The sequence below is a fragment of the Acanthisitta chloris genome, unplaced genomic scaffold (assembly GCF_000695815.1).
Source record: "Acanthisitta chloris isolate BGI_N310 unplaced genomic scaffold, ASM69581v1 scaffold24472, whole genome shotgun sequence".
Lineage (NCBI taxonomy): Eukaryota > Metazoa > Chordata > Aves > Passeriformes > Acanthisittidae > Acanthisitta > Acanthisitta chloris.
The window spans coordinates 64,344-78,407 of NW_008662511.1; the positions used below are offsets into that span (position 1 = coordinate 64,344).

The 14,064-nt window shown below is 47.0% G+C and overlaps 1 protein-coding gene across 1 annotated transcript in view; it reads left to right on the forward strand.

The window, feature by feature from the left end:
* Positions 1-14,064, forward strand: part of NRP2 (neuropilin 2) — a gene marked incomplete at both ends in the record, with an annotated part of 73,638 nt that overhangs the window by 53,549 nt on the left and 6,025 nt on the right. Inside the window, 2 exons of the mRNA XM_009070633.1 lie at positions 1,009-1,105; positions 3,556-3,576. Coding sequence (XP_009068881.1) covers positions 1,009-1,105; positions 3,556-3,576 — 118 coding nt within the window. The remainder of the gene's footprint in view (positions 1-1,008; positions 1,106-3,555; positions 3,577-14,064) is intronic.

Here is a 14,064-nt window from a genome sequence, read left to right on the forward strand (position 1 = left end):
ACCCCAGATCAAAGGGGGCACCTAATATGGTAAGAGGAGATTTGTGAAATACATAGCCCTAGGAAGTTATTTGGACCCTTAGAATCATAGCATCACTAAGGTTAGAAAAGACCTCCAAGATCATCAAGTCCAACCATTAACCCAGCACCACCATGTTCAGCACTAAACCATATCTGCAAGTGCCACATCCACATGCCTTTTGAACTCTTCCACGAATGGTGATTCCGCCACATCCTTGGGCAGCCTATTCCAATGCCTTGACAGTAGGCAGGGAGCTATAAAGCAAAAGCTTTGCACTGGAGCTGTATGACTAGTTTGGATTTGGATTTTAATAAAATACCAGTAAACTCTATATGCCTACAGATAAAAATGATGGGCACCGGCTGACTACTTTGTGCATTAAACGTGAATATACCAGCATTAGCTGAATGAATAACATCATTATGTAAATATTGCAAGTCTCTCTACTCAGCAGTTCTTAGAGCTAATGACTATACTTATTTTTGTAAATATATTTTGCCTGTGATTAAGTAGGAATAAATTGACCCTTCTCTAACATTTCAGTACTTCTTATGTCATAACGATGAGAACAGCACTTTACACTTAATGTAGCTGTGCATTTTGTGTCCTTCCCTTCTTTTTTTCTGATCATAGCCCATTTAATACCATAGGCCAAAGCTGTTGCTCCTGTAACTCAGTGTTATGCCACTTGCACCATTTGTGCAAGGACCTGGGGGTTTTCACTGAGCCTTTAGTCCTTATAAGAGGTATTTAACTGAACAAATTGCAAGCCAAGTGCTGCCAGGCCAGGTAGTGATCTCTGTTGAACCCGTCCCTGCACAACAGCTTTCCCTGGGGAAGGGGAGGCAAAGGAGCAGGGCGAGTCTGAGGTGATCCACAGGTGTGCAGGGACAGCCAGGAGCAGATTTCCTGCCCTTTCACTTGAGAGCAGCAGCCACTCTTTGCTTCCCAGCTTAGCATTGACATTTCTGTCCTGATTTCTCACAGATTGTGTTTGAGGGATTTATACGCAATGGCCACTCGGGAGAGCTCGCCCTTGATGACATCCGGATAGGCACCGACATCCCTCTGGAGAACTGTATGGGTATGTGCTGCATCCAATGGCTGTGGGGTCAGGGATGGTGGTGGGGGCAGCTGGGGCTGGAAACCCTTTGCTTGCAAGCTATCAGTGAGCCATCTCTCCTCTGCTGGTGTTACCAGGAGGTTTTGGATCTCAGCTGGGACTTCCCTTGGCTATGAAAGAAATGAGGGGGATTCAGTCTCTGGGGGATGGGGGCTCTGCCTGCATTGGTGTGAGAGGAAGGAAGCACATGTCTCTGCAGTGCAAAACTGAAAGAGCAGCTGAGGGTTACTGAGGGCTATTCTGTGTGATAAGGACATACACCAAATTTAAAAGGAAAGTGCTGGACAAAAGAAACCAGCTGTCAGTCAGTATTACATGCTTAGAAGGGCCAATGAGTTCAAAAGGAGTCTTCTCTAATAAGAAAGAAAATAGTAGAGGGGTTTTACAGCAATGTTAACAGAATAACAAAAGAAATTTTTGTCCTAGAATTCACCATTCCCCAAAGCAGGCCAAAAGCCAGGTGGAATAATTCAGTGTAAAAGACAGAGAGGACTTAAAAAAAAAGAAAAAGAGTGTTTCAGCAGTTTGCTGGTGGAGCTGTTGCCCTGCCCTTTTCCTTTAGCTAGCATATCCATGCAGCCACTCTGATGGCTATGGTTACTGTCTAGCTTGGGTATGGATTTAGAGCTATCCCAGTTGAGCATGGGACCAGCAGTATTCAATTAGTGAGATCTGTGCTGAAAGCTGCCCACAGTAGCAAGATCCTGCTCTTCTGCACGACCTGGGGGAGGCATGCTTCACTGCTAAACACCTGCAAAGTGTCCAACCCCTCCTGAAGCCAGTGACTCTGCCGGTGGAGCAGAACCTCTCTCACCTTTGGGCTTCGATTCAGTGAAGCTGCTCCCCCTCTCCCCTACGAAGGGAGGATCACGGTGCCTCCTAACCCAAGCAGGACACTCTCTTCCAAGGACTGCTTCTCAAGGGAAAAATCGCTAGACAAATTGTGCCTGAGAAGGCCTGATCATATCACTTGCCACCCTGTGCAGTCAGGCAACAGTGAAGATGGTGCAGGAATCAGCATTAATAATGGAACAGAGGACTAGGACTGCCCCAGAGGTGCTCTTGAGCACCGTCAGTCCCAGTTTCTTTGATGCTTTGAACTCTGCTGGTCTTCCATCTGCCAAAGGAGCTAATACTTCATATGTCAAATTCCCTGTATTTAAGGCTTGACAGTGGTGTTTTAATCCCTTGCCTTCTATGGCTTTAAAGAGAAGCAAAGACCAATGATTAACACTAATAGCATTTCCTATCTAACTTCTTTTGAGCTCAGCAATTCACCTAGCTCCAGTGTTACTGTATCTTGAGCCTCATGAACCTAAACCTTTGTTTATTTCAAAAACAAAAAGCATTAATAAATTATAATGTTTCAAGCATTGCCAACCCTAAAAATAATGCCAAACTGCTACACAGAATTGTGTCCCCCATTCTAGGAAGTTGGACGTGACTCTTAAAACTCGTAAGAATCATTTGTTTCAGATCATTTCCAGCAAAGGGCTCCCACTGCAAACTTTAACATAACTTAGGGGTCATTTCCGATTTCACCAAAACAATAATGAAATGGTAGAGATACAGTGCTGCTCTCTGTCTGTCAGAGCCATGAGAATAGCTGACTCCAGCACTGGCTACTGTTTTTTCAAACATAATCCTGGGAAGTAATCTGATTTCTTTTTAGCATGAAAGAACACTAATAAGTCACAATAATTTTTTCCTTTGACAAATGTGTCATTCGCATTTTGAACCCAAGTGATGATTTCATAGCACTCAGTGGAGCCAGAGTCTGCTTCTGTGACTCACAGACATAATGCAGAAGTAATCTAAAAATAATCAGAAGTCTATTACTTCTGTGAAAAAGTAATCAGTAGTAAGTACCGATTATTGCTTTTCAGATCCAGTAATTTGTAATAGATGACTTCTTCAAAGTATCTTGAAAGAAGAAAAAAATCACTTGCCTTTGTTTCTTGCCACTGTGAGATGGAGAGGAGCATGGCATTACTGCCCAGAAGTAACAGAGTTCCCATATGAATAACAATGCCAGAGTTGAGCCAGAAACCAAACTGCTTTTGGAAATTTAGGGGGTTTCAGGGTTTCATCACTGGGCCAGGTGAGGCTTTGTCATTGGGTGACTCAGACCAGCCAGGCTGAATCCAAATTATTCTCAACCTCAGATATATTTTTCTCTGAAGTCTGTGTCTGAGTCCAAGCTTATGGCATCTGGTTGGTCCCCAGCTGAGGCCAGGTTTCACCCATTCTGGAGAGGTTGGCTAGCACCTCGCGCTGTTCCCAGAAAGTGACCTCTGTGGGCCACAGCCACACACCTGCTCTGCTTGGCCACTGCAAACTGGAGATGTGAACTGGGGGTCTTGTGTGTAATATTCCCCTCTCTAATACTAGTTGTTTTTCTTTCTTTGCAGAACCCATCACAGCTTTCCCAGGTGAGACCTCCTACTTTCCAGGTAAAGCTGCACTTCTCTCAGTGGTTTTGTTCTGCTGGCATGGGCTTTTACTTCAAAAGAAATCAATGTGCGTGCTTGTACAAATAGCAAATGTTCTGAGAACTGGAATGACAAGTGTGTATTAGGCCTCCTCCGCCACAGCGCAGGAGGGGGCACCCTCTGACTCCTGCTAGGCGACAGGGAGCGGGGAAGCAGACAACTCCCCTTGTCTTGGGGCTGAACAGTATTAACATTCACGCTTCTGAAAGCAGCTAAGCCCAAAATGGGAAGGCTGAGGAGTAAAGGGTAGTTTTCAACTGACTTAAATGAAAAAAACAGTAGCCAATTAAAAGTGAAATCAGGTGGTGGTAACTCATGTTATTGTGAGGGAAGGTTGTTCTCTAGGTCATAGATGCTCTGGAAGTGGTGGTGGTCAAGCTGCTGGTGAGTGAAGATGGGGCTAGTCTGCTTGGAAGGGAAAGGGAGTTAGGAGGTAGAAGTGGGAAAGCAAACTGCCATGAGGAGCCCTGAAGATGACAGCCAATAAAAGGAAAACAAGGTGAAATGGTGCATTTAATAGTTTAATACTAGTCTGAATGATAGAACCCTGCATTTCTGTGATGAAAGCTACAGAGTGAGAGAAAAGGTGAAGAACTCTGAAAAACTGCCTCTCTCTGAGCAGTCACTGGGGATGCTGTATGTCTTGCTCTGGGGTGGGAAAGACTATGTATTTTTGCAGACCAGTTTAGTCTGAGGGGTTTTCTCTGTGTTTTGATTTTCAATTTTGTTTTCCTGCCTGCCTCTTCAGGATGTGCCTGGGGGTTGTGTTGTGACAAAGAGCAAACTTGGGGCTTCCCTTAACTTTGAAAGCTGTTTTGTCAGTTCAGTCCACATGCCCTTTGCTTTCACTTGGATGTGATCTCTGTACTCTTTCCATCCCCTACTATGCTGGTGAACTGTAAGATATGGCTGGACTCTACCAGAGAAGCAGCTGCATTTCTGTGTGGATAAAGCTGTCTCTCGTGGGTACACTGGGAGTTGTGGCAGTAAAGGAAAATCAGACACCGAGACTGAAGTCACGTGTGACTGTCTCTAGGGTTGTAGGCTGTGGAGTGTTACCAACATGAGGGAAAAGCACACCTCATTTTACAGTCATATCTGTACTGTAACAACTAGGAATTTAGGTTTGCTTGTTTATGGGCTGCTTATTTATTGGATACTCAGGCTTGTGGTGTTGCTGAAAAGCTGCTGCAATATTCTTAGCTGACAGTTACAGCCTCACAACCCTTCCTTACTTAAACCATTGCTCTACATTCTTCTCGGCCTGGTCTGGTAGCTGTTTTGTGAACACTATCCTTAACTTTTGGGGCTTGTAACATGCATGTCGTCTTCTGTTTGTACCTCTCTCTGGGTCCTCACATTGAGTCTGTTCCAAAGTCCTGCTAACTCATGTTGTTGCTTTTCTCCTTCACCCCATGCCCTGATGCCTGTGTGCCTCCATTTTGCCACTCCCCAGGGCATGTTGGCTGGGTAGCAACAGTGAGGTCCCTGAGCACCACGGGCAGATGCTGTTAGAGGCACACTTTCCCTTCACACTGAAACTTGCCAGCTTTTTCCAGTGGCTCCTGCCCATTCCTGGTTTCTGTGAGCACATCCTAGGGTTAGTCATAACAGAGGAGCAATTGCAGCAAAAGGTTAAAGAGGTTTCCCTGGATGGCAGGCAGGAATAGATGGGACCAAGGGAGGGAGTGACCTGGGAAAGAACAAAATGCAGAGGGAAAAGATGAAGAAGTGAAGATGAAGACTGGGGGCAATTACATGATAGTAATTAAAAGGGGGCAAAGACAGCGATGCCCAACAGAAGGAGAGGGTAAAATGAAAGGAAGAAGTCCCTGGATGGAGGAAAAAACCCAAAGAGCTGAAGAGGAAAGACTATGCAGACATTACTGAGATGTTCTATAGCCCCCACTCCTGCAATTACATGATGAGGTGAAAAAGTCAGATGCCATTAAAAATAGTAGCAAATCCTTTCCCTCCTGGCTTGGGAGCAAAGCTGAAAATATGCACCTTTACAGGCTGCAGGATCACAAAGCAAATAATATGAAGAGAATTATGTGGGTGGAATATGTTTCACCTAGTAGTTCGGGGTCTTACAAGACCAGTAAAGTGTGCTTAAACTGTGCTGCGTTTGAGAGTTGATGCATTTCACCCTCAAAGAAAAGGTATAACAAGTGTTTGGAAGCAAGGAATTAGGTAAATACCAGGCTAAAAATAAGAGGGGGGCATAGAATGTGGAAACAAACCATAGGGAGAATTAGCCATTGGGATTGGTGAATTCTCTCATAGCAGGTGTCCTGAAATCAAGATAGAGATATCTTCCTGAAGAAATGACAGGTAGCAGTTATGTGGTTGAGGCTGACACTGGGTTTGTGGCATTCAGATTAGATAAGTGTAATACTTCCCTTCATCTGTGCCATCTCTGAGAAGTCCAGCTGTGTTGCTTGTCCACAGTGGTTAATGTCAGTGATTTCAGAAAGGAATACAAGCTGTGACACGGCAGTGGCAGAGCAAGGCAGGCAGCCCTCTAGGAGGTTCTCTGGAAAGGATTTTCTCCTTTTTTCTCCTCCAGATGATATTTTATTTTCCTTCTTTTGGGTTTTGATTCTTTACGCACAGCTCCAAAACTGGTCCCTGTAGCGTGTTCCCTACTGGAAAGAGGATGAGGCTATACCTGGTCAGGCTGGAGGTGTGAGCACTAGCAGCACACCCACATGAAATATCCACCCTGTCAGGATTAAATCAGGTTTCCACTAACTGATGTCCCAAGTTGTGCACAAACACAGCAGCCACAAACTTGACAGCAACAGCAGGAGGCAGTTCTTTATTAAGACAAGAGCACTAGTGAATAAATGAGGAAGGGCAAGTGTGTGTGTGTGTGTGGTGGAAGGCAAAATGGAGTGGAAAAATTATTAAGTTAAGAAGATGAATTTTTTTCTTTCAGCTCCCTGAGCAGTGAACTTTTCCACTGATATAACAAAACTTCCAGAGACCAGCAGAGCCAGTAAAAACAGAGCAGATAACATCAGCACTGTGTGCTGAGTGGATGGGCAGCTATATTTAGTGGCTGGCAGTGTAAGGAAGAACAATCATTAATGTTGGGAATTGGCTTCCTTATGGCTTAGAGACAACTGAGTGTGATTCTTTAATGACTTCAGTTGCTAAATGAACTCTCCAGACTTCTGCTATCTCCTCAGCAGGGCCACGCAGTGCAGAAACGGGCTGAGGAATGGCTCACCACCCCTCATGCTTGCAACCCGTGGCTGCATGGGAACATCTGGAGTGGGTCAGAGCCAAGCAGAGGTTGTCCTGAAGTTGCAGCCACCTTGAGATCCCCCAGGGGTCCTTCCCACAAGTGGGATCATCTGGGGAGCATCGTGGCTTCCCTCCATCCCCAGGCAGGCAGAGGGCAGAGGTGTGTGCAGAAGGGGCAACAGGCACTATGGCTGCACGTGCTCCCCTGTGGCCAGACCCACCCTTTGTACTCCCAGCCCTCCACTGGGCAATGTAAAGCCAGCAGAGGAAAACCTTCCTCCCACTCTCTTCCAGACTCAGAAGCTGTTGTCATCCCTGACACCTGCCCCCTCTCCCCACACCAGTTTTCATCGCAGGGGCCTAGTGCATGTCAGTGGTGTGAGAGGATGTTTGCCATAAATCTCTTGCTGGAGCAGGGTGCTATGTTAGCAGGGACTGTCACCAAGTGTAAACACAAGTGGCCTCTACACAATGAGCAGCCCCATTGATCTTCCTGGGGTCAGCCCTGCACCCTGGTGCTGTCAGGCACAGGAGAGGTGTTGCTGATCCATTGGGGATGGTGGTGGGTCATGTTTGGGTCTGGGGCAGCTTGGCCAGCTGGATCTGTGGTGGGAGACAGTGGTGGGTTATCAGTGAAGCTCAAGGTAGTGTTGAACATGCTTTGCCTCACAGGGGGCTGGCAGTGGCTCCCATGGGGTGTCCCACACTGCCACCCCCCCATGCAGCTGGGTGAGGGGCAGCAGCTGCTTGGGGAGGTGCAGCAACATGCTGCTTTCATTACCCTGCACCAGGGTGCCAGTGGAGGTAGAGAAGGAGTTCAGAGGGCTGCCTGCTCCCTATCTTTGTTGCCCTCAATGCACAGCCCAGCCTGTGCTGTTGGGAGGCAGGAGGGACAGGGCCACCCCCATTCCTGATGGCAAGGAGCAGCTGGGGTGAGACAGGTTGAGGATAGCGTATCTGGCAGTTAGGTTTCTCCTGAGGCATCCGAATTTCTTGCCTACAATGACAAATATGTGGGTGGTTCCCAGCCTCCTGCTCTGTAAAAGCAGGATTTGTCTTGCCACTGTGGGGGTTTTTCCTAGGTTTTGAGGGGTTTTTTTTGTTACAACTATGCATCTGGGTGCAGCGTTCATTCTTATTTTTACTCTCTGTGCCCAGGTTTCGGGGGATGGGGAGAGGAAGAAAGCCTTATGACTGGTGGAGGATCTATCATTTTGCCTCAGAAAAACCATTGCCATCCCAAATTTTCAGCCAGGGAACTCTGCTGTTAGGGCAGTGTTTGGAGAGGAGGACAGAGGCTTGTGCTGCAAGATGCCTTTGTTGCTAGCAAAGCTGAGTGCATCCTGCACTGCTTTCTTTTTTTCCCTTGGCATCCTCCAAGTCTGCTCAGGAAACCAAGCTGGGGTTTGGTTAGCACAGAGCTCAACAATATGCTGACAGCAAACTGCAGAAGCTCCCAAAGTTCTGCTTGCCAGCACCTAGTCAAGGGGCTGCCCCTGCTAACAGGCCAGGGGCAAGAGGAGAGGGTGAGCAGAGTAGGGGAAGGGGGAGAGTCAATGTGTCCAGCAGCAGGGCAAACCCTTCAGAGAGTTTCCCTGGGGACTCTAGCCCCCTTGAAGTAGCCAGCAAATAAAAGTGGTGCAAAAATGCATCTCCCCTGAGTTATTTACAGCTCATGCCACAAGTGTTGCTGGGGAGGTGCGAGCGGCGTGTGCAGGAGCAGTAGCTCAGCGCTGGTCTGGGCCGTGGGCAGGAGCAGGCTGCGGTGCTCGGTGCCTGCCGAGGCGCAGTGTGTGTTAGTGCTCTGCAGATGGGTGGTGAGGCCCAGCACATCTGATCAACAGATGTGTGCCGAGCTGTCCCAGGATGACCTGGAAGGGAGAGCAGCGCCTTGCAGCCATGCCCTGCAACATGCCACAATTGCAAGAGTAGGAAGGGTTGAACATCGCTGGGCTGAGCCTGGGCGCTGCCTGCTCTTGAGTTCAAGGGAGGCAAGTGCTTTTCTAGTCCTCCCTAGGTGCGTTGCTTTATCAGCATGAATTCATGGTCCTGGCTTGCTTAAGCTGCAGAGAGCATGAGTTTCTTACACAAGTGTTGGGTTGAATTTCACAGCTTGTGCCATGTAAATACTTATAACCACCCCCTCTCACTTTCAAAAGTAATAAGGAAATCTATAGGTCTGTGAATGGGGCATCTACTGAGGCTAAATCTGTGTGCAGAGCACTTTCAGAGAGAGATCTTCTCTGTCTTTCAGTAAGAACAACAAATGCTTCTCCCTGTAATCTCTTCCCCAGTCTCCTGTGGTAACTTCCTTGGCCATCTGAGATTATGCTCTTCCTCCAATTAGGACCGTGATGTGTTTTGTCACTGCTTGACAACATCTGCCATGTGGTGACAAAACCAGGTGGCTGATCTGGAGATGGCCAAAAAAAAGAAAGGAAAAAACCATTCGTTGATGCCAGAAATAACAGTAATAATAGCGTACATATGGAATTTGTATTGCGATCCAGGCAGCCTGATTAATTAAAAGGGAAGAAAAAGGCCCTTGAATATGCAGGCTCAGCAAATGCCAGGCTGTGCTCTCCCCTAGGAGCATGCCCCATATCCAGAGGTGGCTGTGGGACCTCATGTTGCTCCATGCTGTACACTTGAAAGCATGTGTGTTTCTTTTTGTGCATCTGCATGCCTCCCACCTAGCAACCCTGTTCTGTGTCTCCTCCCCAGGGGCAACCCTTCTGCCAGGGACCGAGCCCACAGTGGACACAGTGTCAGTGCAGCCCATCCCAGCCTACTGGTATTACGTTATTGCCGCCGGAGGTGCTGTTGTGGTGCTGGTCTCCGTCGCACTGGCCCTTGTGCTCCACTACCACCGGTTCCGCTATGCGGCCAAGAAGAGCGATCACTCCATCACCTACAAAACTTCCCACTATGCCAACGGGGCCCCTGTGGCCGTGGAGCCCACCCTAACCATAAAACTAGAGCAAGACCCCAGCTCACGCTGCTGAGAGACGAACAGGAACGAGAGAGCAAACAAAACCCAAAACAGACAGACAGACAGAAACTAAGACTTCAAATACGTTGCCTCAGTTTTGCACTTTTTTCCTTACCTAGCATACATGTGAACTCTTAGACATCTCCGTCCCTTCTCCATCCCCCCAGCCCTCCCCAAATCTTTTACAAACTCTAAACTAATGCTGCATCTTGGATCGCCAGAAGAGACACACCGCCCCTTCACTTCAGAAGTGAATGCTCCCTTTCGATAACTTTTCAAGGAGTCTTGGGGTGTTGGGTGGGGTTTTTTGTTTTGTTGTATTTGTTTCGGGAATATTTTTTCGTTGGTAGGCTTCTTTGGTTTGGTTTTTTTTCCTCCTCCCAGTAGGCAACCTGCAAGGGAACTTGATGGTGAGCCTGGAAGCTTGTGGGTGAGGCTCGTGCCTGTGTGCGCTAAATCTGTGTGTGCGCGTGCGCATGGGACGAGTGTCTGACTGACTGAATGTATATTTAGAAACAGCCCCTTTTTGATTTGCTTGTTGTTGCTTCTACTTGCACAGGGGATGCTTTTGCGTTTTGTTTGTGTTAATTTCCCCCCCTTCCCACCTCCTCTCTGGAAGGTCTGGGATGTGTTTATGGTGAATGCCCTGATTTGTTTACTTGGGGAAGAGAGCAATGCTTTTTTGTTGCCTTATCTAGCTTTGGCTGGGTTTCTTGTTTGATAGTGTTAATGTCTTGGATGCAAATTGAAAAGAAGAGGCCAGGCTGGACAGTGGGAATGTCCACCTCAGATGGCTAGAAGAATCCAGAGAGGTCCATAGATGTCCAAAAAGTAAGATCTCTCTATCTTATTCTTTCTGCAGCCAACGTGATAACACAGCCATTGTTTGGAAGAGGGAGGGGAAACCCTCCTCTTCCCCTATCCACAAGTGAATCTATTTAAAGTTGCCTTATATCAGAGAAGCTCATAATGAATGTTTTGTTTGTATCTGTTAAAGCCAGCCTTAGGGTAACACATAGACTTCAGCAGGTCTTAGTGGATGCTAAATACTGTAGTTTCTTGAGAATTGAAGGTTTATTTATTTAATAAGTATCCTTGCTCTGGGTGCTGATGGTTTTGCTTTTACATTGGGAAGGGGGAGAAGGCTCCTCCTTGTCTTTCTGCTAGAAATGTTCAAGGAACAAGTATAATTCCCCTTTCTGGGTTTGTTGGTTTTTTTTTCCTCTGCCCAATTCATAGCTGCTGAATCATAAAAATTGCCAGTTGACTTTCTAGAATGTCAGTTTTGCATTTGCTAATGTTCTGCTTCTTAGAGCACCAGTAACATCTAGCAAGCAAAGCCCAGCCAGTGTGCCTGGGGGTCCCAGCTATTGCTGCTGCTTTAACCAGGGAGGCGAGGAGGAGCCTCCACACGCCTCTGACTGTTGAATGGCCCAGCGTATTGTAGTGGAAATGCCTTATATAAATTACTGAATGATGACATGCAAAAGTGGTTTGAATCGTTTATCCTAATCTGTTTGCAGGCAAAAAAAGTACCTCTAGTGAGCAAGGTTCTCCATCTTGTTTGTGTTCATATGTGATGAGTGATCAGATTCCCTTCCCCCTCCTAAACTTGCTAGTGCCCACCCCTCCTTTGCCCATGAATATTGCATAAAATGAATCAAGATGAGCAGCTCTGTTAACTTCCCTGCAGTCTTGAGCTTCCTTTTGGTCTGGGGAAAAAGTAGCAACACAATCGGTGCTTTGCATAAGTGGTATTGGTCCCTATTGCAGCAGAGCCCTATCCCCAGGGTGTCTCTGTCGATGGGGGTTTCACTCTTCTTCCCACCCCCGTCAGCCCCACCCCGCTCCTTGCCTTAATTCATGCAGCCAGTTTCAGCTGCATGCTGAACAAACAGCAACTCCCCTGCCGTTTCCACAACCGATTTCAGAGAGATGCCCCTCAGCTGCGGCAGCAAGCATCTAAAACGTGCAGCGAGTACAGAAAAACCCATGTTGGTGTGGCATGGTGAGCACGTTATGGGTGGTGGGTGCTGTGCTTGGGGTAGCATTGCACTGGGACCTGGCTCCCACAAGGTTTTTGAGAGCAGCAGGGATGTGCCTGTCCCAGCAGAGCCAGAAGGGACCCAAGGAGCTCTTGTTAGCTGGAAGGCAGTACCATTTAAAGGTCACCAGAGAGGGGACCCCAGGGCCAGGGTGCTTTCACCATGAGCCTCCTTGTCACACAGCACTGATGTTGTGGTGCATATGGTTTGGGATGTGAAATCCTGCCCCCCCCTCAGCCAGCTGCAAATTAAAACAGATGTGAAATACTGGCATGCACTCGCTGCATTTTCAAGACAGCCCAAGCCATGTCAGCAGATGATATTGTCATGTTTCCAAAGTCAGTTCAGCCTCCCTAGTTCAGACGATCTCCTCACTTCGTCCAGGTTTACCCTTATGGACTTAGCAAGTGTGCATTGGTGTGTCAGAGAGGAGAATGTGTCTTTCAAACCAAAATCACCAAAGACAAAACAGAAGGTCACTTCGAGATTTTTACTCCCAGTTCTCCCCTGCTCCTCAAGCCCTGACATCCCCAGCGTTGCCCAGTTGCCTGTGTGTGAAAAATATCTTGTGGAAATTTGAAACTCTTTGAAGATGTATTGTGTGGAATGTAATAAAATTATGATATTTTTATACAAATATCTGGGCTTTTTCTTTCTTCTTTCTTTGCTAGGAAGAATACACTGTTGGTTGAAGCAAAGCGGAGTTTAAAAACTCCATGTTTTCTTTTGGAGCATCAGGGCTACTTCTTTTTGCAAAGTGAATATCCTGTTCCTGCTGCTTGCAGACCCAGCTCCTGTCTGTGCAGCTGCTGTGTGCACTCTGCCTTGCTGCACTCAGGATTGGGCCATTAATAGCAGCTTTTAGATCCATTACATTTGTACCAGTCCTTAGTGGGAGTTTAGGGTGGCTGGACTGACACTTGAGATTGTTTGGGGATTTCACTAACGTTGCCTAAGTGCTAAATTTCTCAATGTGATTATGCAGAATTTCTCCAGCCGGGGCCCCTGGAGACAGGACATCCGACTTCCCAGGGCCCCTGGGGCTGGCCCCACTGCCAGCTCAGATGAGCAGAGTGCTCTGTCCCTGAGCACAGCAAAAACTGGGTAAGCCATTACCAAAATTAATAATGAAAACAGCAATGCGTTCCTCTTCTGTGCAATCCTTGCCTCTGCATGTTAGACTGTGCATTAGCCCTGCTGGGGAGCACCCTGGGTGCTGCAGCACCAAGCGTTTGGGGAGACGTGTTGGCTGCCTTTCCTCCGCCTGAGTCATTCCCACTTGTTACAGGGACCTCTGCTCCATCAGTTTTGCTTCCCATCTTTTCTAGGGGCACTTTTCACCCCTTCAGCAGCATCACGTTTCATATGAAATATATTTTCCTGCCAGTTTGAGAGGTTTTTCCTTCCCTCCTTCATTTATTTTCCTTCTGTGATACTATTTACCCTGGCATACAGCTCAGTTTTGCCATGAAACTTCCTGACTTTACTAGGAATTCAGGCCATCGACAAATAATTCAAATGTGATCCCTTGCACTGGTTGTTCAAACACAAGCAAAGCTGAGGACCCAGGTCACTTTTTTTTGGGGAGGGCTCTTTTTCTCTAATTGTACAGCAAAGTCCATACACTTGTAATTTGCATTTTGTACACTTCAGCGACTGTTCAAGCAAAATTCAAAACAAATATGCACATGTGAAAAACAGGGAGGGAGAGACTGGCTGATGGCTTCCCAACAAGGAAGAAAAAAATTCTGTTAAGTAAACAGACAAAAAGGGAGGAATCATCCACGGTTTAATTATTCAGTACGTGCACCACAGACAGATTGACCGGAGAGTTGGGTGCTGCTCAGGCTGCAGTGTGTCCTAGTGAAGAAACCAGCTAAAATTAGCACGCTTTGTTAAAGGAAATAAAGACAAATTAGTGTGATTTTGATGCAAACTCTTCTGCCAGTAACTTGTATTTAAGCATGTACTTAAAAGGGGTAAACTTTTTGGGGTAGCAGTGGGCGCTCCATATATCAGGGAGCAGCATTAGGGGTGGAAGCCTGATGTCTTCTGTGTGTCATGGGGAGGGTCCAGGAGTGGCTCTGTGGTGGTTATGTGGGGTGATGGTGTCAGTCTTTATTTTATCTCTACAGTTGC